Genomic DNA, 25580 nt, shown 5'->3' with positions numbered 1-25580 from the left:
ACGAGAGACCCTTGAGCCCCGAGATCATCCTGGTGGCCGTCCGTTGAACTGATTCAATTCTGCGCACATCTTTACTGTAATGTGGCCTCCAGAATTGCACACAGTACTCCAGATGAGGTCTCACCATGGCCCTGTACAACGGCATTATGACTTCAGGCTTTCGGCTGACGAAACTTCTATTGATACAACCCAATATCTGCCTTGCCTTAGATGAAGCCTTCTCCACTTGATTGGCAGTTTTCATGTCTGCACTGATGATTACTCCTAAATCTCGTTCTGCTGAAGTCCTAGTTAAAGTTTCTCCGTTCAAGAAGTACGTCCTGCATGGATTTCCGCTTCCGAGGTGCATGACCTTACATTTCTTAGCATTGAAGCCTAGCTGCCAGGTTGAGGACCAACTTTCCAATGTAAGCAGGTCCTGCGCCATATAATTCTGTAAACTGCATTCACTTACTATATTACATAGTTTGGCGTCATCGGCGAATAGTGTTATTTTACCTTGAAGCCCTTGAGTCAGATCCCCTATAAATATGTTGAAAAGGAGTGGACCCAGGACCGAGCCCTGCGGCACTCCACTGGTCCGATGTTTTAGAGAGGGTACCATTAACCACCACCCTCTGAAGTCTGCCACTCAGCCAATCATTGACCCATGCAGTTAGTGTCTCTCCTAACCCCATCGATTCCATCTTGCTTAGCAGCCTGCGGAGTGGGACACTGTCAAAAGCTTTCCTGAAGTCCAGGTACACGACGTCCAAAGACTCTCCCTAGTCCAACTTTCTTGTTACCCAGTCAAAGAAGCTGATGAGATTGGATTGGCAGGACCTACCCTTGGTGAATCCATGCTGACTGGGATCCCGAAGATTCCCTTCATTCAAGATCGTGTCCAATTTGCTTTTAATTAGTGTTTCCATGAGTTTGCACACTATTGATGTGAGACTCACCGGTCTATAATTCGCAGCCTCTGCCCTGCAACCCTTTTTATGCAGAGGAATGACATTAGCTAATTTCCAGTCCAGGGGAACTTTCCCCTTACTTAGGGAGAGATTGAATAGCTCAGCCAACGGTTTCGCCAGGACATCGCTCAATTCTCTGAGCATTCTTGGGTGCAAATTGTCTGGTCCCATGGCTTTGTTCACCTTGAGTCTTGCCAGTTCACTGTAAACTTCACCTGGTGTGAACTCAAAATTCTGAAACGGGTCTTCTGTGCTTTGTGTTGCCTTCAACTGGGGACCGTGTCCCAGTGCCTCACAGGTGAAGACTGAGCAGAAGTATTCATTCAGTAGTTCGGCTTTATCGGAATCTGCTTCAACGTAACTTCCGTCCGGTCTTCTAAGGCGTACTACCATGATGTCTTTATAAAATTGTGCTTTCTTGTCCTCTTAAAATATGTGATTCCTTATAAAATTATCTTCTTAGGGGATAATTTTAGAAAGGATGTTTTGCATGTAGAAGGCCTCTTATAAAACATCTGATTAATTGCCCTTTTTGGACACAGGATTACCCTTGTTGACAGTTTTCATTATCTAGTTGTAATCCTGGATTCTCAGTTAACTTTCATCCCTCAGGTTTCAAATTTAATAAAACTGAGCTTTTTCACATTTTGCCATCTACATTCAATATGACACGTTTTTGGTCATGATATCTTCCGTTTACTGATTTTGTCTCTGTTTGTCTCAAGGCTTGACTACTGCAATATTATCTATAGTTTTACTAGTATCTATGATTTTAAAAAAATTACAGATACTCCAAAACATGGCCATCAAACCTCTTTTGTAAGGCAGGTCGGTATCATAAAGTTACATCTTTATTAAAATCTCATCACTGGCTGATAGTTAAACAAAGAATTATACGAGATAAAGCTTTACTCCTGACCGTCAAAGCATTTAATTTCGGGGTTCCGGATTATCTATCAGTTTTGACTGTACCATATTCTCTTGCCTGCTTACTGCGTTCTTTAAATGATTACCATTTGGTTCTCCCGGGTCCTAAGCAGGCACATCTTGAAGTTACCAGACAGAGAGCTTTCTATTTTACTGCCCCATTTACCTCCAATAATTTACCACTTTCGATCCGTAGTTTGTCCTCTCTTAAAGAATTTAAAGGTGGCAATAAAGCCTTGGCTTTTATCACAAGCTTTTAGACTCTAGGATACACTGTGTAGAGTTTCACTGGGCTGTCAGAGTAGTTCTGCAGAATTTTCCATTTCCTCATGTCCCTTTCCCTATTACCTATCTCTAATAATTCCTTTTGTGATTCTTTCCTATAATGATTGCATGGACTTTTGTTCTCTCTTTCCTGTCAAATGGCATTCTTTTTTTTACCTTTTTTTTAGTCTATAAACAGCTAAGCTCTATTTTATACAATTTATAGTGGTATAACAAATGCGTAATAAAATATAAAAATTATCTCCTCCTGGGTTACATGCAGTTACAAGAAGGCAGGTACTTTAGTGCAGTCCCTATGAAGCATATTCGAGGCCATGGAGCATGAGGAGAGTTGCAAAGTATGCATTCAGGTTATAAAATACACCTAAGTATACTTCAACCATGTACATTTACTACTAATCATTTCTATGGCACTACGAGACATATGTAGCACTGTACACATTCTTTTATGGCTAGGTAGTATATAAGAATAAATTATTATTATTATATGAAGGCACCTGTCCTAGTGGTCCACAATCTAAGGGCTCCTTTTACAAAGCCGCGCTAGCGGGTTTAGCGCACGCGACTTTTAATCACACGCTAACCAAAAAACTACTGCCTGCTCAAGAGGAGGTGGTAGCGGCTAGCGTGGCCAGCGGTTTAGCGCGCTCTATTATGTGCGTTAAACCATTAGCGTGCCTTTGTAAAAGGAGCCCTAAGTTTTGAACCTGGGGCAGTGGAAGATTAAGGCCCAAATTCTGTAGCCAGAGCCTAAAGTTAGGCACATATTTCAGAGGCGCCCAACTAGATAGGCATCTTTCTAAATGGAATAATAAGCTCAATTCATTTTTTTAAATCAGCACTGATTGAAACATAGGCGCCTATCAAGAAAGCATGATTCTGCAACAAGACGCCTCTAAAAATTTAGGCGGCCTTCCAAAAATTGGGCGCTATGCACATAAGGCGTGGGCGTGGCTACATGTTAGGCGCCTTGCTTCAGAATCGCTGCTCTTAAGCATACTTAAGCGCTAACATAGGCGCCTAACTTTTAATTGTGCCTAAAGCTGGCCTCTTTCTTGGGCGCCTCCAAAATAGGTTCTGTTCAACGTGATTGATTAAAAAGCACCCAATTTTACTTGAAATTGGGTGCTGTTTAATGAATCACGTTGAACGGAACCTATTTTGGAGGCGCCCAAGAAATAGGCCAGCTCTAGGCACAAGTAAAAGTTAGGCGCCTATCTTAGCGCTTAAGTATGCTGAACAGTGCCTATTAGGCGCCTACCTTTTGGGCGCTTCTTATAGAATTTGCCCTTCAGTGACTTGCCCAAGATCACAGAGAGCTGTAGTGGGAATTGAACCCAGCATGCCAGGATCAAGGTCCACTGCACTAACCATTAGGCTACTCTTTCACATCTCCATGTCCACCTGTGCCAAGCTGATGTATGCAGCAGCATTTTAACTACAATTGGGCTGCTTTTGTTAGGCTGTTTATGATAGTAGCAAGACTCATGGGCACCTATCGAGCTTCCCAGCCTAGGTAACCTGTTATGAAATTACCCTCTTAAGGTGTTTGCTTATGTAGGTGATGATCTTCAGTATGTTAATGAAGGGATGAATAGCCATCTTGTGTTCCTTCAGAAAGACATTCGTTGTTAGAACTTCTAAAACTATTTTAACTTAGTTTTTTTTTTTATTTCATTTTAAAATATCTCCATTTTCATTCCTTAGATTTATCTGAAATCTAGTGATCTGGGAAATTCTGTGGATGACACAGAGCGTCTTATCAAGAAGCATGAGGCCTTTGAGAAGCTGTTGGCCTCCCAGGATGAAAAGGTGAAGGCTTTAAATACTACATAGCGAAAGAAAGCTAAGGGTGTCAGTCCTGGAACAACAAAATAAATAAAAATGTTTTACTAGTTCCTTTCCTCAAGTTTTTTTTTTTTTAAGTATCTCATCATATATTCATCCAGGCACTTATTACTGGAAGAAACTGGGAACATCCTGTAACTGAGTCACTGTAACAAGGTGATGTCTTAAAGGCATTTATTTCAGCATTTGTATCAGAGACAAAGGTACATAAAATTCAATGCCAAGATCAGCAGTAACATTTTGTTAATCAGGTTTTCTATTCTGCCTTTACCTATTCAGTTCAAGGTTGGATTATATTACAAGAGGTTGGGTCAGTTACTCAGGAAGTTACAATGGACAGTTTGGCAAGGACATTCAATAGGGTTGCTAGTACAGGTACAACTATTAATAGAGTTAGGTCATAGTTACAAATGCATAGTTGCAAGTACAAAGAGGAATGTGCAAGCCAAAAACATTTTTTTTGTTTCAGGAAGCAGTGTCTCTATATTGCTGATCAAGTAATAATATATACTTTTCTTCAATAGCGTAACTATTTTTTTTTTTTTAATTCTTTATTCATTTTCAAATTTACAATAAGTGTAACAATATATCCAAACAAATTAACAATAAATATAACATTTAATAATCATCAATGGTACAAATAATATGCTCTTATCTCCCACCCTTCCCACCCTTTCTTATGATATAATCAATACCTTATACAATATGTAACAATAAATTTACCCTCCCCTCCCCCCCTCACAATCAAACTTGTAAATTTAAGGGGAAAAAATAAAATAAAATGTCATCTAATCGGTACAATACTTTGTAAATGGCTCCCATACACCCTGAAATTTCCTGAAAAAACCGCGCTGTATTGCAATAAATCTTTCCATTTTATAAACATGACATAAGGAATTCCACCAGAAATTATAATTAAATCTACTCCAATTTTTCCAATTATACGTAATTTGTTGAATGGCAACCCCAGTCATTATAAGTAATAATTTGTTATTATTTGTAGAAATCTGACTTTTTGCTCTCATTGCCATACCAAATAGCACAGTATCATATGATAATGCAACAGCATATCTATTGATAAAGTAATACTGGTATTATTGGCCAATAGTTCATGCTATCAATCAACAGGCTCAGTACAGGAAGAGAAAGAGGTGGCATTGTGGGGCATGGCCTAGATCAAGAGGTCTACAGGGCGTGAGGAGCATGAATCAGATTCTGGGGATCCTATGGTGGGGTGGGAGCAGGGCTGGGCATGCCCCTAGGACTCTGTGGTGGGGGGGGGGGAGTCGGTGACGTTAGCATTGAGGAGTCTTTGCTAGGGACAAAGGGGGAAAGGGAGAGGGTCTGCCTGACAATGCTTTTTTAAACTAATCCCAGCCCCTTTGAAGCATTCTGTCCAGGATTATCATGTCTGATGCTCCTAGGCAGGAAAAATAATGCCGGTATGAACTGGAATTACACTGCTTTCATTGTTCATCACAAATTGCATTATTCAATTTACAACATAGTGAGGTGTCAATATGTTTCTGCAGTAACCTAAATTAACATGCATTACATTCAAAAGAACTGGCCACTCCATAAGAATTTGGTTCCAGGACAGAAAAATGCCCAGGAAAAGAAAAAAAATAAATAAAAAAATTAGTAATCAAATAGGGCAAGTGCCAGACAGGAGGCAGACATGTCAGCAAGCTGGGTGAGCCAAGTTATCTTTATGGACTTGATTTTATAACAGGATACACACATTTTACACCTGCTCAAAAGCTGTATACATGAGTATATCATATGAAATACACAAATAGGCCATGACTCCACCCCTGATGTAAAAGCAACAAAACAGAGAGAGAGAGATTGTGCCTTGAAATATAGCACACAAACGAAAAAGGCTAGTGAGATGTCTAGATCAACCAGAAATAATTTTATTAAATGTAAGCAGTTGAAAGACGCCAACACGTTTTGCCTCTTTTTTCAAAGCGAACTGTGCACGTTTGTTGTTTGTCAGTCCCCTGAGGAAGGCGGTATATACTCGTGCTGCCCGATTCACGATTCAAATTGGTTCACCGATTCACTTCGGGTGAATCGATTCGAATCGAAAAAAAATTGGCTTCCCGATTCGGCTGACCCTCCCCCCTCGACCCCTAAAGCAGGAGCGGCTGCGCTGCTCTTTCTGGCCGACCGTTACTGCACCTGCTTTGGAGGGAAAGGGGGAGGGTCAGTCGGGAAGTGCTGGCGTCCGACTTCCCCCCTGGCTTCTGGCTTCCCCTCTGGCCCCCCTCGACCCCTAAAGCAAGGACGGCTGCGCTGCTCTTTCTGGCCGACCGCTACCACACCTGCTTTAGAGGGCAAGGGGGAGGGTCAGTCGGGAAGTGCTGGCGTCCGGCTTCCCCCCTGGCGCCCGGCTTCCCCTCTGGCCTCCCGCACACTATTTACCTAATAGGAGCAGCCTGCAGAGAAGATTGCGGTGCTAGCGATCTTTGCTAACTGCTTCAGAGCTGTTTCCTCCTCCGCGATCCTGCCTCTGACGTCAGAGGAGGAACGGCACCGTGGCAGAGGAAACAGCTCCGAAGCAGTTTGCAAAGATCGCTATCACCGCGATCTTCTCTGCAGGCTGCTCCTATTAGGTAAATGTTGCGCGGGAGGCCAGGGGGAACACCCAGGCCTTCTTGGGGGGAGGGGGGAACAGGCTTTTAGTGGGGACAGGCCTTGGGAGGGTGCAGACCTTCAAGGGGGAAACAGGCCTTCAGGGATGGTGGCACAGGCCTTCAGGGGGACAGATAGGCCTTTAGGGGTGGGCTGCAGGCCATCAGGGGAGACAGGCCTTTAAGGGGGGGGGGACAAGCCTTCAATGGGGGACAGGCCTTCAAGGGGGAGACAGGCCTTCAGGGATGGTGGCACAGGCCTTCAGGGGGGACTGGCCTTTAAGGGGGGACAGGCCTTCAAGAGGGGGACAGGCCTTCAGGATGGTGGCACAGGCCTTCAGAGGTGGGGTGCAGGCCTTCAGGGGGAGGTGCAGGCTTTTAGGGGGGGGGACAGACCTTCAGGGGAGGGGGGCCCTGATGTAGAAGTACATGGAGGCAGGGAGGGAAGGGGGGTTCAGAGAGACGTACATATGCTGGACTTTGGGGGGGAAGACATAATGGGTCTAAAAATAGAGGAGAGGGAGAGAGATGATGGACAATGGGATTTAGGGAGGGAAGGAACAGAAAGGGAGAGAGGTTGGACACAAGGGATGGTGTGGAGGAGGGGGAATAGAGATACTGGATAGGAGGGTAGTTGAGAAAATAAAGGGAGAGATGGTAGACCCTGGGGTGGTGGGGAAGGAGGGAGAGATGCTTGATGAAAGGGTAGTTGAGAAAAGGTAGATCTGTGGATGGAGACGAAAAAAAGGAAAGATGCCAGACCTCTGGGGGAGGGAAGGGAAATGGAAGGGGAGGACAGAGATGGCAGATGGATGGTTAGCACGGAGAAAGAAGAAAGAAGGAGATCCTGGCAAGCAAGTTATCAGATGACAACCAGAGCCTGGGACCAACAAGATTTGAACAATGACCAGACAACAAAAGGTAGAAAAACTAATTTTATTTTCCATTTTGTGATTACAATATGTCAGATTTGAAACGTGTATCCTGCCAGAGGTGGTGTTAGACCGCAAACGTGAGCTAGGATTTAACAAAGAGAGGAAAAGTCTTTTTTGTTTGTTTATTTTGTTTACACCACAGCACCAGTGTGGTTAGGAGAAGGCAAAGGGGGTGAAGAGGCTATAAAATAAACTCACCAGGATGTTTGAAAAAAAAAACAACAAAAAACCCAATTGGGCAGGAAAATTGAATTGAATCGAAAAACCAATTCAATAGGCTGAATCTAATCAAAATTATTTTTCCTGAATCGGGCAGCACTAGTGTATACTGCCGAAACTGGGATCCTAGTTGAGACCTAAGTTTTTGTACTCTAACTCACAGTTCTTCAACCGCTGGTCCGCGGACCGGTGTCGGTCTGCAGAAAATTTCTGCCGGTCCGCGCAGGACCGGCGAGATCGAGGAGCGCAGGGCCGGAGAGATAATGGGGAGCCTTAGACTGTGCTTTCTTCCCTCCCAGCGGCTCTCCTTACAAGCGCAGCAATTCAGGAAGGAAGCCTTGGAGCTTTTGCTGAGTCGGGCCGCCTCTGATGATGCAACTTCCGCTTTCCTCAGAGGCGGTGCGACCCAACAAAAGACCCGAGGCTGCCTTACTGAATCGCAGCGCTGGCAAGTAAGGAGAGTTGCTGGGAGGGGAGAAAGCTGCTGGGCATGGTGAAAAAAAAAAAAGGGACAGCTGTTACTGGACCTGGAGAGGGAGGAGAGGCTGCTGGGAGGGGAGGAGGGCAAGGAGTGTGGGAAGCTGCTGGGTAAGTGGAAAAAGGGACAGCTGCTACTGGACCTGGAGAGGGAGAAGGAGAGATGTTGCTGGGAGGTGAGGAGGGAAAGGAGTCTGGGAAGCTGCTGGGCAAGAGGAAAAAGGGACAGCTGCTACAGGACCTGGAGAGGGAGAAGGAGAGATGCTGTTGGGAGGGGAGGAGGGAAAGGAGTCTGGGAAGCTGCTGGGCAAGGGGAAAAAGGGACAGCTGCTACTGGACCTGGAGAGGGAGAAGGAGAGATGCTGCTGGGAGGGGAGGAGGGAAAGGAGTCTGGGAAGCTGCTGAGCAAGGGGAAAAAGGGACAGCTGCTACTGGACCTGGAGAGGGAGAAGGAGAGATGCTGCTGGAAGGGGAGGAGGGAAAGGAAAGGGAAGAGAACTACTGTTGGACAGGGGGAGGAGGGAAGGGAGAAGAAAAAAGGAAGGAAACAGCTTGCAGGGAGATTAGAGGAGGGGAAGGGGAGAGACAGGAATGAGATGGGAAGGGGGGCCAGCAGAGAAATTGAGAGGGACAAAGATGCTAGATCTGGTGTAGGAGAGATAAAAATGAAGAGAGCAGTGAAGCTGGAATGAATCGTGTAAAAAGGAGAGAGGGGCATAGGTTGGATGGAAAGGGGAGGGGGCATAGAAAGAAGACAAATACCATATGGAAGGGGGAGAGGTTAGACAGTAGATGGAAGGGGCAGATGCTGGATTGAAGAGACAGAGAGGGCAGACGCTGGAAGGAAGAGAGTAAAAAGAAGATGTAAGCAGAAACCAGAGACAACAAAAGGTAGAAACAAATAATTTTATTTCTGTTTTGTGATTAGAATATATCAGATTTGAACTATATATCCTGCTAGAGCTAGTGTTAGACATAACTGGGGACTGCAAAGTCCAGGCAGTGGCTTAGGGCTCTCTCTGACCAGGGGGGCAGTTGCCCTAGTTGCACTCCCCTAACCCTATTCCTTCTATGTGTGACTGCGGTATTCTGTAAGCATGATATTTCTGTGTAGCATTCTGTAATAATTTGGCTTATTCAGTTTTCTTGATAGTAGAAGGGATATATGTGAAGGGGAGAGGAGACAGGGGTTTTGTTGATCCTTGCTCTGTATTATTTGTATTTATAAAATGACAATTGTACAGAATATTGTTTCTTTTTATACTTTAATAAAATACATTCAGTATACAATCATAACTGAGGCTTGTGCGGATGGGATCAGATGGTTTGCGAGGACCGAGCTCGCGGAGACGGGGTTTTTAAATTTCAGTCCTAGTAGTTTGCCGGTCCACAAAATAATTTTTTTTTTTCCCGCCAGTCCATAGGTGTAAAAAGGTTGAAGAACACTGCTCTAACTGACAAAATAAACAATCCTGGAGAGACTTTCTACATTTAATAAAATTACCACAGGTTGATCTAGACACCTCACTTGCCTTTTCCATTCCTGATGTATCTGAACTGTACCCCCAAAAATGCCTATAAACAATGAGGTGATAAGGATGTGCCTTGTTACCACTTGTACATTCTCCCGGATTCTACATATGCTGCTTCTATATATGGTGATAATTGGTCACTAGCAAGTAATTATTGGCACTAATTGACATAAATAGAATTTCCATGGGCACCTTTGTAGGCGTATCATATAAAGAAGTGCATGGAACGTAAAAGGGGGCATGGCCATGGAAGGAGCTTGGGAAGATCATGGGTGTTGTGAAAATTTATATGCGCTATTATAGAATACAGCCGATTAGTGTCTAAGATTGGCATGGGGATTTACACTAGGTTTTAGCTGGTGTAAATAGTCACGCCTAATTTATTTGTGAGTCCTGGCGCTAAGTGCAATTCCATAGAATAGCACTAAGCAATGTTTTTTACTGCACCGATATTTTGGGTGCCATTAATAGAATTTCCCCAATGTGCCCATATCACTGTGCAATTTCATAAAATGCCTTTTCTGCATGTAAAGCAGGCTTTAAATGCAGAAAAAGCTTTATATAACAGGGAACAACCAAGTTTTTGCTTCTTCAACACTTCCGGGTGTATCTTACAGATTTTTGGCTGATGATCACAAAAATCTTGTTTAAAATTACATATCACGTACCGTTTTAACAAAAAAGTACATTTTTACAATTTCTTGTTATACTTTCAGGCTAATGCAATTAATTCTTAGCGTAATTCTTAACATAGGCCTATTGCTTATGTTATACCTTGCTGGATATAGTATGGGCATGTCCAAGCATACATTCAGGGCAGGTTGTATGTCCATGGAAACAATGCAGTCTGGGCATGCCAGGGCATATTTTTACATGGGCTTGATGGATGCTGCCTGAAAAGGCTATGTAAAAGTATATGAAAACATGGAATAGCTGTTAAAGCATATCCAGTTCACAAAGTACAACTGGAACATCTGTGGTGATCTTAAGTAACATAGAAACATAAAAGATGACGGCAGATAAGGGCCATAGCCCATCAGGTCTGCCCACTCTACTGACCCACCCCCAAGTCTACTATCCTAGGGATCCCACTCCGGGTGACAGGTTCCCTTGGCTTAACCCTCTAAGGGATCCCACATGGGCATCCCATTTGCTCTTAAATTCTTGCATGCTGTTTGCCTCGATCACCTGCACCGGGAGCTCGTTCCAAGGATCAACCACTCTCTCGGTGAAGAAATATTTCCTGGTGTCGCCATGAAATTTCCCGTCCCTGAGTTTGAGCGGATGCCCTCTTGTGGCTGAGGGTCCTTTGAGAAAGAGAATCTCTTCTTCCATCTCGATACTGCCGGTAATATACTTAAACGTCTCGATCATGTCTCCTCTCTCCCTACGTTCCTCGAGTGAGTACAGCCGCAAATTTTTCAGCCTTTCCTTGTACGATAGATCCTTGAGCCCCGAGACCATCCTGGTGGCCATCCGTTGCACCGACTCTACTCTCAGCACATTTTTTCGGTAGTGTTGCCTCCAGAATTGCACACAGTATTCCAAATGAGGTCTCACCATGGTTCTGTATAATGACATTATGACTTCAGGCTTCCGGCTGACGAAACTCCTGCGGATGCAACCTAACAACTGTCTTGCCTTAGATGAAGCCTTCCCCACATGATCAGCAGTTTTCATGTCTGCGCTGATGATCACTCCCTAGTCTCGTTCTGTTGAAGTTCTAGCTAAGATCTCACCATTCAAGGTGTAAGTTCTGCACGGATTTCTGCTGCCGAGGTGCATGATCTTGCATTTCTTAGTGTTGAAGCCCAGCTGCCAGGTCGAGGACCAAAGCTCCAACAAATATAGGTCCTGTGTCATAGTATCGGGTGAATTGCCGTCTCTCACTATATTGCATAGTTTGGCGTCATCAGCGAATAACGTTATCTTACCTTGAAGCCCCTGAGTTAGGTCCCCTATGAATATGTTGAAAAGGAATGGGCCCAAGACTGAGCCCTGCGGTACTCCACTGGTCACCTCCGATGTTTTAGAGAGGGTACCGTTAACTACCACCCTCTGAAGTCTGCCACTCAGCCAGTCATTGACCCATGTAGTTAGTGTTTCTCCCAGCCCCATTGTTTTCATCTTGCTCAACAGCCTGTGATGCGGAACACTATCGAAAGCTTTGCTGAAGTCTAGGTATACGACGTCCACGGATTCTCCCAAGTCTAGCTGTTTTGTTACCCAGTCAAAGAAGCTGATGAGATTGGATTGGCAGGACCTACCCTTGGTGAATCCGTGTTGACTGGGATCCTGTAGATTCTCCTCATCCAAGATTGCATCTAATTTATGTTTGATTAGTGTTTCCATGAGTTTGCAGTAGATCTGCTACTTGGAATGCAGCTTAGATATACCAAGCACTGTTGTTTTAATGCTATGGAGTTGCATTACATTCAAAAGAACTGGCCACTCCATAAGAATTGTTTTCCAGGACAGAAAAATGTGGTGCGTGAACCACTTGTTGACCCGACAAAGATATTTTTCACTCCTCCACATAAAACTTGGACTGATGAAAAATGTTGTAAAAGCGATGAACAAGGAAGGCAAAGGTTTTCTTTATTTAAGACAGATGTTTCCAGAATAACTGATGCCAAGTTTAAGGAAGGCATTTTTGTTGGTCCACAGATCAGACACGTCATCAATGACGAGAGATTTAAAGATCTGTTAGATGGGCCAGAGAAAATCGCCTGGAAAACATTCAAGGATGCCATTGAGAATTTTTTGAGCAGTTGCAGAGCACCAAACTATATTTAACTGGTTGACAAACTTCTTAGAACATACAAAACCATGAAGTTCAGCATGTCACTGAAGATGCACTTTCTACATGCACACTTGGACTTCTTTCCTGCAGTCAGCAATGAACATGGCGAAAGGTTTCACCAGGATATTGCCACTTTGGAAAAAAGATATCAGGGCAACTGGAATCCATCAATGCTGGCTGACTGTTGTTTGACAATGCAACGAGATGCACTGAACATAGAGTACAAACAAAAATCTGCTGGAAAACACTTTTAGCCATGGCAAACTATCACAGAGTATCAGAAACTTTGTGCATTAAAAATCAATTAAAGATACGATCGTGTTTCTCAAAATTCCTACGTGATACAGTCAGTGGGAAATTATATTTGTACTTAATTTGAAGGGGTCTATCATAATCACCAATTTGTTTTAAGGAAGCAAAACCTTTGGAAAAATTTGTTGTCAAGTGTAATTAATCCCAAATAATATTTTCTGTTATCACCAAAATGTAAACTGGGTCAGTTAGACAACGTAGGTGCCCATAGCATGAAAATCACTCAAGATGTTGGAATTACTCAAATATTCCAGTGGTAAGTTGTCACATTCGCTATAATTTTCCGATGCTACAATTCCATGAGCCTTTGCCAATTCTTTTTGCTACCGTGCCCTGTATAGAAGACCCGAACTGAGGGGAAGCAGGTTCTGGAAAGGTTTTTGACCGTGCACATCTCTTTCTAGGAGGTGTCCCTGCAGGAGCAGGTAGTAAGGTTGCAGAAAGAAAATGGGAAGCAAGGGACTGTGCAGTTCCAGGCCAGGTTGAACTCAGTACTGGAGAGGAGAAAATTGATCAGGGACCTCTCGCAGGCCCGAAGGAAAGAACTGAACACTGCACATCTTCTGGCACTCTTCAATCAAAGTCTGGCAGAGGTAAAAAAGCATGACACACTGAGGGCTATAGATAATGTAAATAAGTAAATGTTTAAGATTTGTATTAGACCAAATTTGGGGCCAGATGCACTAAAGTCAGTGATCATCTAATGATTGTTACTAAACCAGGGATGCAGAGAGAGGGGAAGGCCCAGCATTTTGTTTTGTCAGGCCTCAGAGCTGAGAGGGACCGAGCCTCCCTCCTGGTCTCTTGACAAAAAGGTATTGGGGGGGGGGAGGTCGGGGGAGGTTCTGAGGAGCATCCAGTAGCAGGAGGGAGTGGGCATCCCTCCTGCCTTTTTGGGGGGAGGGGTAAGGAATGGTTCAGAGGGTGGGGGGCCTACATTGGCAGGAGTGAATAGGCATCCTTCCTGCCATTTTTGCTGCTGCGGGGGGGGAGGGGGCGGCCCAGGGGATGTTAGGAAGGGGCTTTTTCCTTTTTTTTTTTTAATGGGGCAGATATTGTGCATGTGTAACATACACACAGCATCTGTGACCATTAAAAAAAGAAAAAAAAAGTTTTCCTGCCCCGAACCGCTGAGTGGCAGTAGGCTGCTTCGGAGCTTCTCCTGTCTCTCAGCTGTTCGGGCTTCCCCTGCTGGCTCTGCGCATGTGTGAGAGTTGCTCTCACAGCGATAAATTGGGCAGGAGAGACGGGGATTACAATTAACCTCCGCACGAATCATTTTGTGCATCAATAGCTCTTTTAGAATCAGTCTAAAATTGGATCAGAGAGGACCCCTGTGGTCTTACTGGTCCTATTTAGTGCATTTGGGCGTGGGTTATTTGTTGAAACAGTACATACTAAAAAATATGATGAAATAAGGTTATAAGAAACATTAATAAGTGATACAGGATGGGGTGCAGGAACTGTGTTCTGTGCTAATAGGATGTAGAACAGGAGCTATGCTTTGTGATACAGGATGTAGTGCCTGTGACATGGTCTATGAGGCAAAATACAGGGTTACTGATAATTTCTATGAACAAGATGCAGAGTCAGAAATGCAGTCAACAGCCTTTGTTTATAGAGGTGTTGCAATGAAAAATGTCACTGCAAGCAGACATCTCAAACCTATCAAGACCTTCACCAAAGTCACCATAAAATTCAGTTGTCCTGCCACTATTTACAATTTGCAGCTGAGTTTTATGAAAAAAGATGAAAACAAATGTGTTTAATAGATTATGTTGCTGCTAGAGCCTGGCTTCTGCTTTCTGGGCTGGCCCGGGATGGGATACTATGGAGGGCATCCCAGCTATCACACAATAGTGACACCTAGTGGCCAGGCTCAGGACCTATATTGCCAGTATTTGGGCACAGCTAGGCTCTGTGGTCACTAAGACTGCCACTGTAATGGCTGGGATGGATACGAGGGATGTGGTAGGGGGTGTTTTATTATATGGGGAGTTTCCCTGGGTAGTTGTGAATGAAGGAAGGTATATATAGATTATATTGCATAAGAAGTATTTTTTTGCGCCTTAGATCCATGTACTTTATTGTGGATGGAAAATCTGGGAATATGAATTCTGTGGGTGAAAATGCATAGTATGCTTCCTCTCATCCATTTCAAGATGATGATGATCTATCACTCAGAAAATGTACTCTTGAGTATTAACTTTGCGGAGAGCTAATTATGGCACTGTATGTTCACCCTGTTCTCCTTGTTTCAGGCTGAAGACTGGATCAGTGAGCGTATGCAGCAGCTGGAGGACACTGGGCACCAAGACATCAGTGAGCTGCAGGACAAACTGAAGCTACAACAGAAAAACCAGGTCTTTGAGGCTGAGATTCTGGCTCATGAAGAGATCATCACAGCCATTGTCGAGGTAAGCCCCAGAAATGGTTGTATATTATGGTTATCAATTTGCTATGCTGTCTTTTGTCATGAGCATCAAAGCAGTTTACAATGGAGTAAAATTTAGTGCACACGGACAAAGACCATTTTCAACAGACAGGCGATAACTGTGACACAGAGGGAAAGATTACAGCCCATATAAAGCCATGAAGGTTCTCATAACTGAATACAGTGGAACCTTGGTTTACGAGCATATTTCGTTCCAGAAGCATGCTCGTAAACCAAATTACTCGTATATCAAAGCAAGTTTCCCCATAGGAAATAAGGGAAACTGGCTTGATACGTTCCCACCCACCCACCAAGGCCAGCGGTGCTGCTCCACCACCCTCCCCCGAGAACCGGCATCGCTTCCCCCCCCCAAACAGCATTCAGCCTTACCCCATCTGGCACCGGCACGCAGCCCACAGGATGGGCTGGTGCCGGTGAAAGAAGTTCTTGCCTCTTGCCTGGGCCTTGAGCATCTGCGCATGCTTAAGGCCTTCTGGTTTTCGCTCTCTCCGAGATTCTCGGTTTGCGAGACAAGATTTGCGAGAATGTTTTGCTCATCTTGCAAAACACTCGCAAACCGCGTTACTCGCAAACCGAGGTTTGACTGTATACAGTATTGTAGGGCTGGTTAATAGATCTTTCCCAGAAAGTCTTGTACCACAGTGTTTGAAAAGAACCTCATTACTCCCTTATTAAAGGAAGAGAAACTTGATCCTACATTTTCAACCAATCACAGGCTGATTTCTGCACTTCCATTTTTGGCTAAAATTTTTGAAATCTTGTTCCTTCAACAGCTTCAAGAGTTTATAGACCATAATGGTTTATTAGATAACCATCAATTTGGCTTTAGGCACAAACATAACATTGAAGCACTTTGACCAGGGACTACTTTTTTTTAAATGATTACCCATGACATCAATTTTAATTGATAGACCAGAGAGTCTTGAAATAGTTGGGAAATGCTCTCAAGAGGTTTCAGAATCCCGTTCTTCTTGGATTAACCTTGATTTGGGGGATACTGCAGGGCTCAGCCTTCTCAGCTGTGCTCTTTAATATATACATAACTCCAGTTTGGAAACTATATTCTTGTTTGGATTCAAATTGCAAATTATCCCCCTCTTTTACTAAGGCGTGCTAGCTGTTTTAGCGCACGCTAAATGCTAATGCATCCATAAAATATAATGGGCGCTTTAGCATTTAGCATGCATTTAAAGGGCTAGCGCACCTTAGTTAAAGGACCCCTATATGTCAATGATTTATCATTCTTTTTTTTCCATGGAAACCTCTGTTGATGCAGCTATAAAACGACTAATTGAATGCATTAAACCCAATAAAAAATTGGACGCCATTTCAGCTCAATGTAGGAAAATCTCATCTTGTTTTTGCCTCACACCTCTTTAGTGAACTGTCCAAACACTTTGGCTCCTTTTACAAAGGTGCGTTAGGGCCTTAACGCGAGGAATGGCGCGCGCTAAATTGCCGCACGCGCTAGACCTTAACACCAGCATTGAGCTGGCATAAGTTCTAGAAGCGTAGCGCGGGTTTAGCATGTGCTAAAATCCTGCGTATGGCTATGTAATTCCAATCCATAAGGAACGTCATTATGTAGGGGTGGTGGTGGATTCTGCCATACTTAGCGCCAACATTATGGAATGCCCTTCCCCTAACCTTGCTACAGGAAACAAGTTTAAATAACTTTAAATCCAATTTTAAAACCTTTCTCTTTAAAGATGCTTTTGAGATTTAGGAATAATAATAATAAAAAAAAGAGACGAGGCTTATTCCAGGTAACCCAACTTCCCTGATGTTTTCTCCTGTACCTTCCCCTTTTGTTTTAATATTGTATCCTTACCCTTTCTCCCTTTGGGCTCCTTTTACTAAGCTGCGGTAGCGTTTTTAGCGCTCGCTGCAGATTAGCTCACGCTAACCCCTGCGCTATGCGGAAAAACTAACGCCAGCTTAGTAAAAGGAGCCCTTTGTTTCAGTTTTTGTCTTAATAGTTGCTATGTTTGTATGTCCTTTCCCCTGATTTTTAATTCATTTTTATATCATTGTAAAGGTGTAAATCGTTTTGGTATATAAAGCAGTATATCAAGACATAATAAACTTGAAACTTGATTAAGATGATCTTGTTTAAACTACAATTAGCATCTTGACAATTTGTAGCTATCTCTGAGAAAAGGAAACTAAAGTCTCAAATCCAAAATGTTGAGAGTGGCTGATTTTTCATGTCATGGATCCATAAACAGTCTGCAAAAGTTTGAACTTCTGTAATTTTTTTAAATTTTTTCACATAAAAGTATGGGGTTTGGACTGTTCTATTTCAACCTGTTTGCTCTAGCAGAATTCATATAAAGCCTCATTTTTTTTGTTTCTGGAGACTTTAGTTACCTTTTCCCCAAAATAATCATTTTTTCCATTTGTTCTCCAAAGTACAACAGCCATTCCCCATCTTGATTATTACAGTATAATGCCTTATTTAATTGGATTATCTACTTTTGTTCTCAGTACTCTACAAGTTGCACAAAATCCAGCTGCATATTTGGATACACACACCTCTAAATTTGAACACATTACACCAGTTCTTTACATTTGCTTCCTGTCTACTGGAGGATCCAGTCAAAGTTTTCACATTAATTTTTAAGGCTTGGAAGAATGAAGCCCCTATCGCTATAGCCTCAACCCTCAAAATTTATCATCCAGCATAAGCTTTGTAGATAAAAATCCCCTTGACACAATCCCTAGAATATCTAAGGGTCTTTTTTGATACGGCAACAAGCAGAGTTTTTCTTTTAGAGGCAGGCAGATAGAAGCTGTGCTCTCAGATTTCTTGTATTATGGACAAAGCTGCTCCCTCTGCATGGTTCTAGGATCCATGGTGACCTCCATAGATGTGGTCCTTTGGGAGAGGGCACATGTGTCCCGTATAGCATGCTTTCCTCTCCTGCTGGTCTCTACAAATGGAAGCATAGCAGACTTCTCTTCCTTGGACTCTGGAGCCCCGGGCCAGCATGAATTGGTGGCTCAGGCCACAATCCCTTTCCAGAGGCATGCAGCTGCAGATTGCATCTTGGGTCATGGTGACAACAGATGCCAGTCTCCGCAGCTGGGGAGCTCATTGCAACTGGCGTCCCATTCAGGGCATTGGATGTCCTTTCATTGCACAATCAACCTTCAGAGTCATCGCTCCACAACTTTCCAAGTAGTAGGACCACAATTGTGGACTGCAATACTACTTGAACTTTGTAGGGTGGAGTTACTGTTGATATTCTAGAAGCAGTTATAAACATATTTGTTCATAAAAGCCTTCTCATAAAAATATCAGATAAAAATTGGGTTACGAAGCAATTTATCAGTGCTTACATTTTTATTAATTTTATCTATATATGAAAGTACTAGTCTTATAGCCCGTTACATTAACGGGTGCTAGAATATATGTGTGTGTGTGTCTCTCTTTATTTCTTTCTTTCTCTCTCCTTAGCCGCTTTCTTTCTTTCTGTCTTTCTTTTTCCTTGGCTGTCCATCACCACCCCTTGCCTGCTCCCCCTGTCCATTCTCCCTTCCTTTTACCTCCCCTGTGTCCACCACCACCCCTTCACTGCTCTCCCTTATGCAGCAGCAGCCCTTCTCCCTTTGTTTTACCTCCCCCCTGTCCAGCAGCACCTCTTTCCTTCTCCCCCTGTCCAACATTAGGCCTCCGTTCCTTTTTCTTCACCCCCATGTCCATCAACACCTCTTTCCTTCTCCCACTGTCCAGCAGTAGGCGTCCCTTCCTTTTTCTCCCCCTCCTCCTTCTTATCCCTATGATACACTTACCTTGCTCTGCCCCTGATCAGAGGTTCCTGACAGCCGCCCAGTTGCACCCCTTGGAAAAGTTCCCTCTGCCGCATCCCGCACCCCTCCTGACGTGACTCCCACTGTCTGTCTCTGTCCCTGGCCCCCTTTGTCTGTCTGTCTTTCTGTGTATCTCCCTGCCCCTGTGTCTTTCTTCTTTTTTATCTGTCTCCCTTCCTCCCTCTGTCTGTCTGTCTGAAGCAGCATTCCCTCCCCCTCCATTTCCCTCCCCCCACACCAATTCCCTGTGCACCTGCCCCTGTGTCTTTCTTCTTTTCTTTCTGTCTCACTTCGTCCCTCTCTGTCTGTCCAAAGCAGCATTCCCTCCCCCTCCATGTCCCTCCCCCCACACCAGTTCCCTGTGCACCTGCCCCTGTGTCTTTCTTCTTTTCTTTCTGTCTCCCTTCCTCCCTCTGTCTGTCTGTCCAAAGCAGCATTCCCTCCCCCCACACCAGTTCTCTGTGCAGCAGCATTAGCATTTCCTCTACCCCCTTTTCTCTTCCCGCGGTCGAGACTACAAACGCAATCCCAAGTCCTTTGCTGCCCCCCCTTCCCTTCCCTTCCCGCGGGCCCGACTACACATGACGATTCAAGCAGCGTGTGCAGCAGTCTTCACACGCTGCTTCGGGTCCTTCTACTGCCCTGATTTACTCTGGCACGTCCCTGATGACATCATCAGAGACGCGGCAGAGCAAATCAGGGCAGTAGAAGGGCCCGAAGCAGCGTGTGAAGACTGCTGCACACGCTGCTTAAATCGCCAGTCGGGCCCGCGGGAAGGGAATATGGGGTGGGCGGCAAATGACTCGGGTCCCGGGCAGCGGAAAATTGTTGGGCTCCTCGGTGGGGGCGCTGAGCGGCCGCGATCCCTCTCCTCCCGCTGGAGGAACGGAGATCGGCGGCTACAGCCGCTGGCTTCGGCATCTTCTATCCACTGCGGCCAACCCTAGCGGAAACAGGAAGTAGTCAGAGAGGGCGGGCCGCAGTGGACAGAAGACGGCAAAGCCAGCGTTAGCGCGGTGCAGCGCTTTTCTCTCCATTTAAAGACGGGTGAGCCGGCAAGAAGGAGGAGGTAGTGGTTTTGGTGGTGAGTGAGGGCGGGAGGGGTAGTCGCCGACTGTGCTGTGCTTTCCCGATCTAGCCGCCGCATACGCACTGTGACCACAGACCTACGGATCACAGATCAGGGATCACAGATCACGCAGGTCTGAGTGCGCATGCGCGGCTAGCGTTTTATTATATAGGATGCTTGTATTTTGTTAGATGTGTTACTTGTCCTTTCTATTATATATGTACAATTTGTAATCTACCTAGAATTTTTTTTTTTTTTTTGGGTGGGGGGAAGGTTCAGGGTAGCCCTTTCTCCAGATAGTTTTAATTTTTAACTTGTTGCAATATTTTATGAACATCCTATTTTTTCGGATGGAAACTAGCAAGATAACTTATTGGAACTGGGAAAAAGTACACAAGTCTGCCTCAGGAATAATTCTAGGACCAGGACCAATGAACTATCCTTGGAATCTTGGCCTCCTAACTTTAACTGTGGTAGTTAGTGACATGTTGCTCACACAACATAAGAGTCGTGAAGAAAAGATGTCAAGTAATCAGTCACGGGTATAATGTTCCAGAGTCACTTTATTAATATATACCCGTGACTGATTACTTGACATCTTTTCCTCACGACTCCTATGTTTTGTGCACATGCCTTGTCATTGAGGCCTTTCTTTGGCTTCTTCTTTAGTGTCTGATATGCCTGCTTTCATTTCAAAGTATAGGAAGGATGGAGACTGATATTTACTCTCATTCTCTTAAACCCAATTCATTAAGCCCCGACTATTGCAATTCTAGAAGCAAACATTATTTTACTGCTGCCTTTTTATTCTTTGCAGAAGGGGGAGGTGTTGTTGATTAAGAGCCACCCAAAGGCTGCAGAAATCAGCAGCAGAAGCTGGGCTCTGCAAAAACACTGGGAGAAGCTGAAGCAGGCTGCCGCAGCTCGTGGGAAGATGCTGGAGGACAGTCGAGACTTTCTGGAGTTCCTGCAAAAAGTGGACCAGGTGGAGGCCTGGATAAGGGAGAAAGTGAGTTAATTGTGCTTTAACATAGAGGCAATTAGGAGATGTTGTTTTTTTATATCAAATAAGGAAGCCAGTATAGCTGTTCTCTAGTTTTCTGTTAGGTGCCTCGTTTAGTAATATTAAGATTCTTTTTGAGACTTTAGCTACTAGAGTAAGGTTGCATAAAAGTCGTCTTAAGGTAAGTGTGAAAGATACAACTTCACCAGGCTCTGTGGCATGTCTAAAGAGTTTAAAGAAGGCCCTTTACCATTTACTAGTAGTAGGAGGGGAGCCACTCCCTTGGCTTGGTTTACAGGCCATACCCTTTTCCTACCACTCTAAGTGGATCTGCTTTCTGTGGAAATCAATGCAGACAAAAAAAAAAGGAACAAAACCCCCACGTAAGTCAAGCAAGGAAAGAAAAATAAGTGGGATAGAACACGTCAGCCTTGGAACCAACAAATTTTATTTATACAAACTCAAGTTTAAAATACATGTATAAGTACATAGATAAAGGGCTCCTTTTACTAAGCAGCGTTAGGGCTTTAACGCGCGGAATAGCGCGCAGTAAATTGCTGCATGCGCTAGACCTTAATGCCAGCATTGAGCTGGCATTAGTTCTAGCCGCGTAGCGCGGGTTTAGCACGCACGCTAAAATGCAGCGTATGCTAAAAACGCTAACGCAGCTTAGTAAAAGGAGCCCATAAAGTCCAAAACGTACTTGGATGTAATCTTCTAGGAGATCCGTGTACTTATTGGACTTTATATCTATGTACTTCTACGTGTATTTTAAACATGAGTTTGTATAAATAAAATTTGTTGGTTTCAAGGCTGACATGTAATATCGCACTCCCCACTTGCTTTTCTTTCTCTGCTTTCGGTGGAAGCATGGTGGCAGCAGGTTGGCAGTGAACACGAGCTCTACGTTTAAAAAGATCTGAAAGACTGTTCTGAGTTGGTAGTTAAATCAATGAGCTCAGGTCAGGTGGTTAAATAAATGTCTTCTCTGCTCCGCACTTTCTCTAGGAGGTGATGATTAACGTTGGTGATGTGGGGAAGGACTATGAACACTGCCTACAGCTGATGAAAAAATTGAATGAGTTCCGAGGAGCAGGATCTGGTGTAAGAGTCAAATATGCCTTGTTTGTTATTCCTTCTCACACACACATTTGCACAATCTATACCAGGGGTGTCAAAGTCCCTCCTCCAGGGCCGCAATCCAGTCCAGTTTTTAGGATTTCCCCAATGAATATGCATGCAATCTATTTGCATGCATTGCTTTCATTGTATGCTAATAGATCTCATGCATATTCATTGGGGAAATCCTGAAAACCCGACTGGATTGTGGCCCTCGAGGAGGGACTTTGACACCCCTGATCTATACTATCTTATTTCTTCATCCCACCACCACCACCCCCACCACCAGAAATTTGCCTCTATAAATTAGATTTAGGAGGACTTTATTAAAGTGTGGTAAGTTTTTCTACTTACAGTTTAGAGAGAATAACTCTAATTCATTTCAAAATTCTCTATTCCAAAAGTTATTCAATATGTCCAATGGAAATCACCTATTTAGTGGAGAAAAATGCCTGAAAACCCTTGCAGCAGTAATCTACAAACAGTAAAGCGAAGTTGCCTCGCTATTATCATAGTCCACAATATGAACCAGACGCCCACCGTGCAGGTAACTTATCTAAAGGATCTTTGCAGTAATTTCCAGCAACTTCAGATAAGTTACCTGCATGTGCACATGGTTGGCATCTGGTTTACATCATGGACTATTAGTAATATAAAAAGTGGAGGGTTTTTTGCCTATGATAATAGCAATCAAAAGAACTGTCTTCTCATTCAAATTGGTAACCAAACTTCAGGATTGCAACCGTCACATTTGAAAGTCATTCAGAGGTATAGAGTTCTTCAAGGAGAAAGTTGCGCCCTCTAGTGATGAACCAAAGTATACTTTTCAGTCGTTGCAACTTTATTAGTGCTGGCTACGCTCCAAGTTTGATTACAAAAATAAATAAATAAATAAATAAATGTCTTTACAGTCTTTCAAACACTTGTATGAAAATACATTGTTTTTTCTTATCTTTACAAATCTTTTCAAATGAACATCGCTCTGTGAGAAAATTAAGAGCAGCTTGATAATTCAGTTTATAACAGGTTCGGGGTCTCTACGTGGCCCCGTTTCGATTCCTTCTTCAGGAGACCCTATTATATGTAAACTGAAAAACTTTTTCAATGCTGATAGAGTGCTTCAAGTTTGCGATGTGGTAACATCGTCAAAAGAACGCTGTCGGTGCTGAGAATTTAAACTGTCAGAGAAAACATAGCATCAGCTGTCCGGTTTAAAAGAGTACAGGGGGAGGAGTATCTGAATGACTTTCAAATGTGACGGTTGCAATCCTGAAGTTTGGTTACCAATTTGAATGAGAAGACAGTTCTTTTGTTTGAACTCTAATATTTTTCTGACTTCCACTAATATTTAACTATTAGTACCCCAGTGACATTATAAAGATATGATAATAGCAAGGCAGCTTTACGTTATTGTTTGTAAATCGTTGCCGCAAGAATTTTGAGGCTTTTTTCTCCACTGAATAGGTGATTCCCATAGCCACTAAAGAGTGGGCCTTCCATTGAACATATTGAATAACATTTTGAATAGAGAATTTTGAAATGAAGTTTTTCTACTTACCATGCATTAGTTGTAAAAATTAACATATGGTAAGTGCAAAGCCTGTGCAGTAATGCCAAGGGGGTGTCCAGCATCTGCCCTACATTTACCCCAAAGGATTTACCGCATGGTAGAAACATAGAAACATAGAAGATGACGGCAGATAAGGGGCATAGCCCATCAGGTCTGCCCACTCTACTGACCCATCCATAAGTCTACTATCCTAGTGATCCCACTCCTGGTGACAGGTTCCCTTGGCTTAACCCTCTAAGGGATCCCACATGGGCATCCCATTTGCTCTTAAATTCTTGCACGCTGTTTGCCTCGATCACCTGCACTGGGAGCTCGTTCCAAGGATCAACCACTCTCTCGGTGAAGAAATATTTCCTGTTGTCGCCATGAAATTTCCTGCCCCTGAGTTTGAGCGGATGCCCTCTTGTGGCTGAGGGTCCTTTGAGAAAGAGAATCTCTTCTTCCATCTCGATACGGCCGGTAATATACTTAAACATCTCGATCATGTCTCCTCTCTCCCTACGTTCCTCGAGTGAGTACAGCCGCAAATTTTTTCCTCGTACGATAGATCCTTGAGCCCCGAGACCATCCTGGTGGCCATCCGTTGCACCGACTCTACTCTCAGCACATCTTTTCGGTAGTGTGGCCTCCAGAATTGCACACAGTATTCCAAATGAGGTCTCACCATGGTTCTGTATAATGGCATTATGACTTCAGGCTTCCGGCTGACGAAACTCCTGCGGATGCAACCTAACAACTGTCTTGCCTTAGATGAAGCCTTCTCCACATGATCAGCAGTTTTCATGTCTGCGCTGATGATCACTCCCAAGTCTCGATCTGTTGAAGTTCTAGCTAAGGTCTCACCATTCAAGGTGTAAGTTCTGCACGGATTTCTGCTGCCGAGGTGCATGATCTTGCATTTCTTAGCGTTGAAGCCTAACTGCCAGGTCGAGGACCAAAGCTCCAACAAATATAGGTCCTGTGTCATACTATCGGGTGAATTGCCATCTCTCACTATATTGCATAGTTTGGCGTCATCAGCGAATAACGTTATCTTACCTTGAAGCCCCTGAGTTAGGTCCCCTATAAATATGTTGAAAAGGAGCGGGCCCAAGATTGAGCCCTGCGGTACTCCACTGGTCACCTCCGATGTTTTAGAGAGGGTACCGTTAACTACCACCCTCTGAAGTCTGCCACTCAGCCAGTCATTGACCCATGTAGTTAGTGTTTCTCCCAGCCCCATTGATTTTATCTTGCTCAACAGCCTGCGATGCGAGACACTATCGAAAGCTTTGCTGCAGTCTAGGTATAAGACATCCATGGATTCTCCCAAGTCTAGCTGTTTTGTTACCCAGTCAAAGAAGCTGATGAGATTGGATTGGCAGGACCTACCCTTGGTGAATCCGTGTTGACTGGGATCCCGTAGATTCTCCTCATCCAAGATTGCGTCTAATTTACGTTTGATTAGTGTTTCCATGAGTTTGCATACTATTGATGTGAGACTCACCGGTCTGTAGTTTGCAGCCTCTGCCCTGCAACCCTTTTTGTGCAGTGGAACGACGTTAGCTGTTTTCCAGTCTATGGGGACTCTCCCCGAACTTAGGGAGAGATTGAAGAGTCCTGATAGCGGTTCTGCCAGGACATC

At 43.9% G+C, this 25580-nt stretch overlaps 1 protein-coding gene across 3 annotated transcripts in view; it reads left to right on the top strand.

Moving 5' to 3' along the window:
• SPTBN5 (spectrin beta, non-erythrocytic 5) overlaps positions 1–25580 on the top strand; it is a 349132-nt gene that overhangs the window by 217555 nt on the left and 105997 nt on the right. For all 3 annotated transcript variants that reach the window (XM_033951049.1, XM_033951047.1, XM_033951048.1), the window contains exons 37-41: positions 3873–3977; positions 13332–13520; positions 15189–15344; positions 21082–21273; positions 22276–22371. In XM_033951049.1, coding sequence (XP_033806940.1) covers positions 3873–3977; positions 13332–13520; positions 15189–15344; positions 21082–21273; positions 22276–22371 — 738 coding nt within the window. The remainder of the gene's footprint in view (positions 1–3872; positions 3978–13331; positions 13521–15188; positions 15345–21081; positions 21274–22275; positions 22372–25580) is intronic.

Source organism: Geotrypetes seraphini, chromosome 7, assembly GCF_902459505.1.
Source record: "Geotrypetes seraphini chromosome 7, aGeoSer1.1, whole genome shotgun sequence".
Taxonomy (NCBI): Eukaryota; Metazoa; Chordata; class Amphibia; order Gymnophiona; family Dermophiidae; genus Geotrypetes; species Geotrypetes seraphini.
The sequence above is the reverse complement of the archived record's forward strand: the minus strand, read 5'-3'. Positions and strand labels throughout refer to the sequence as shown.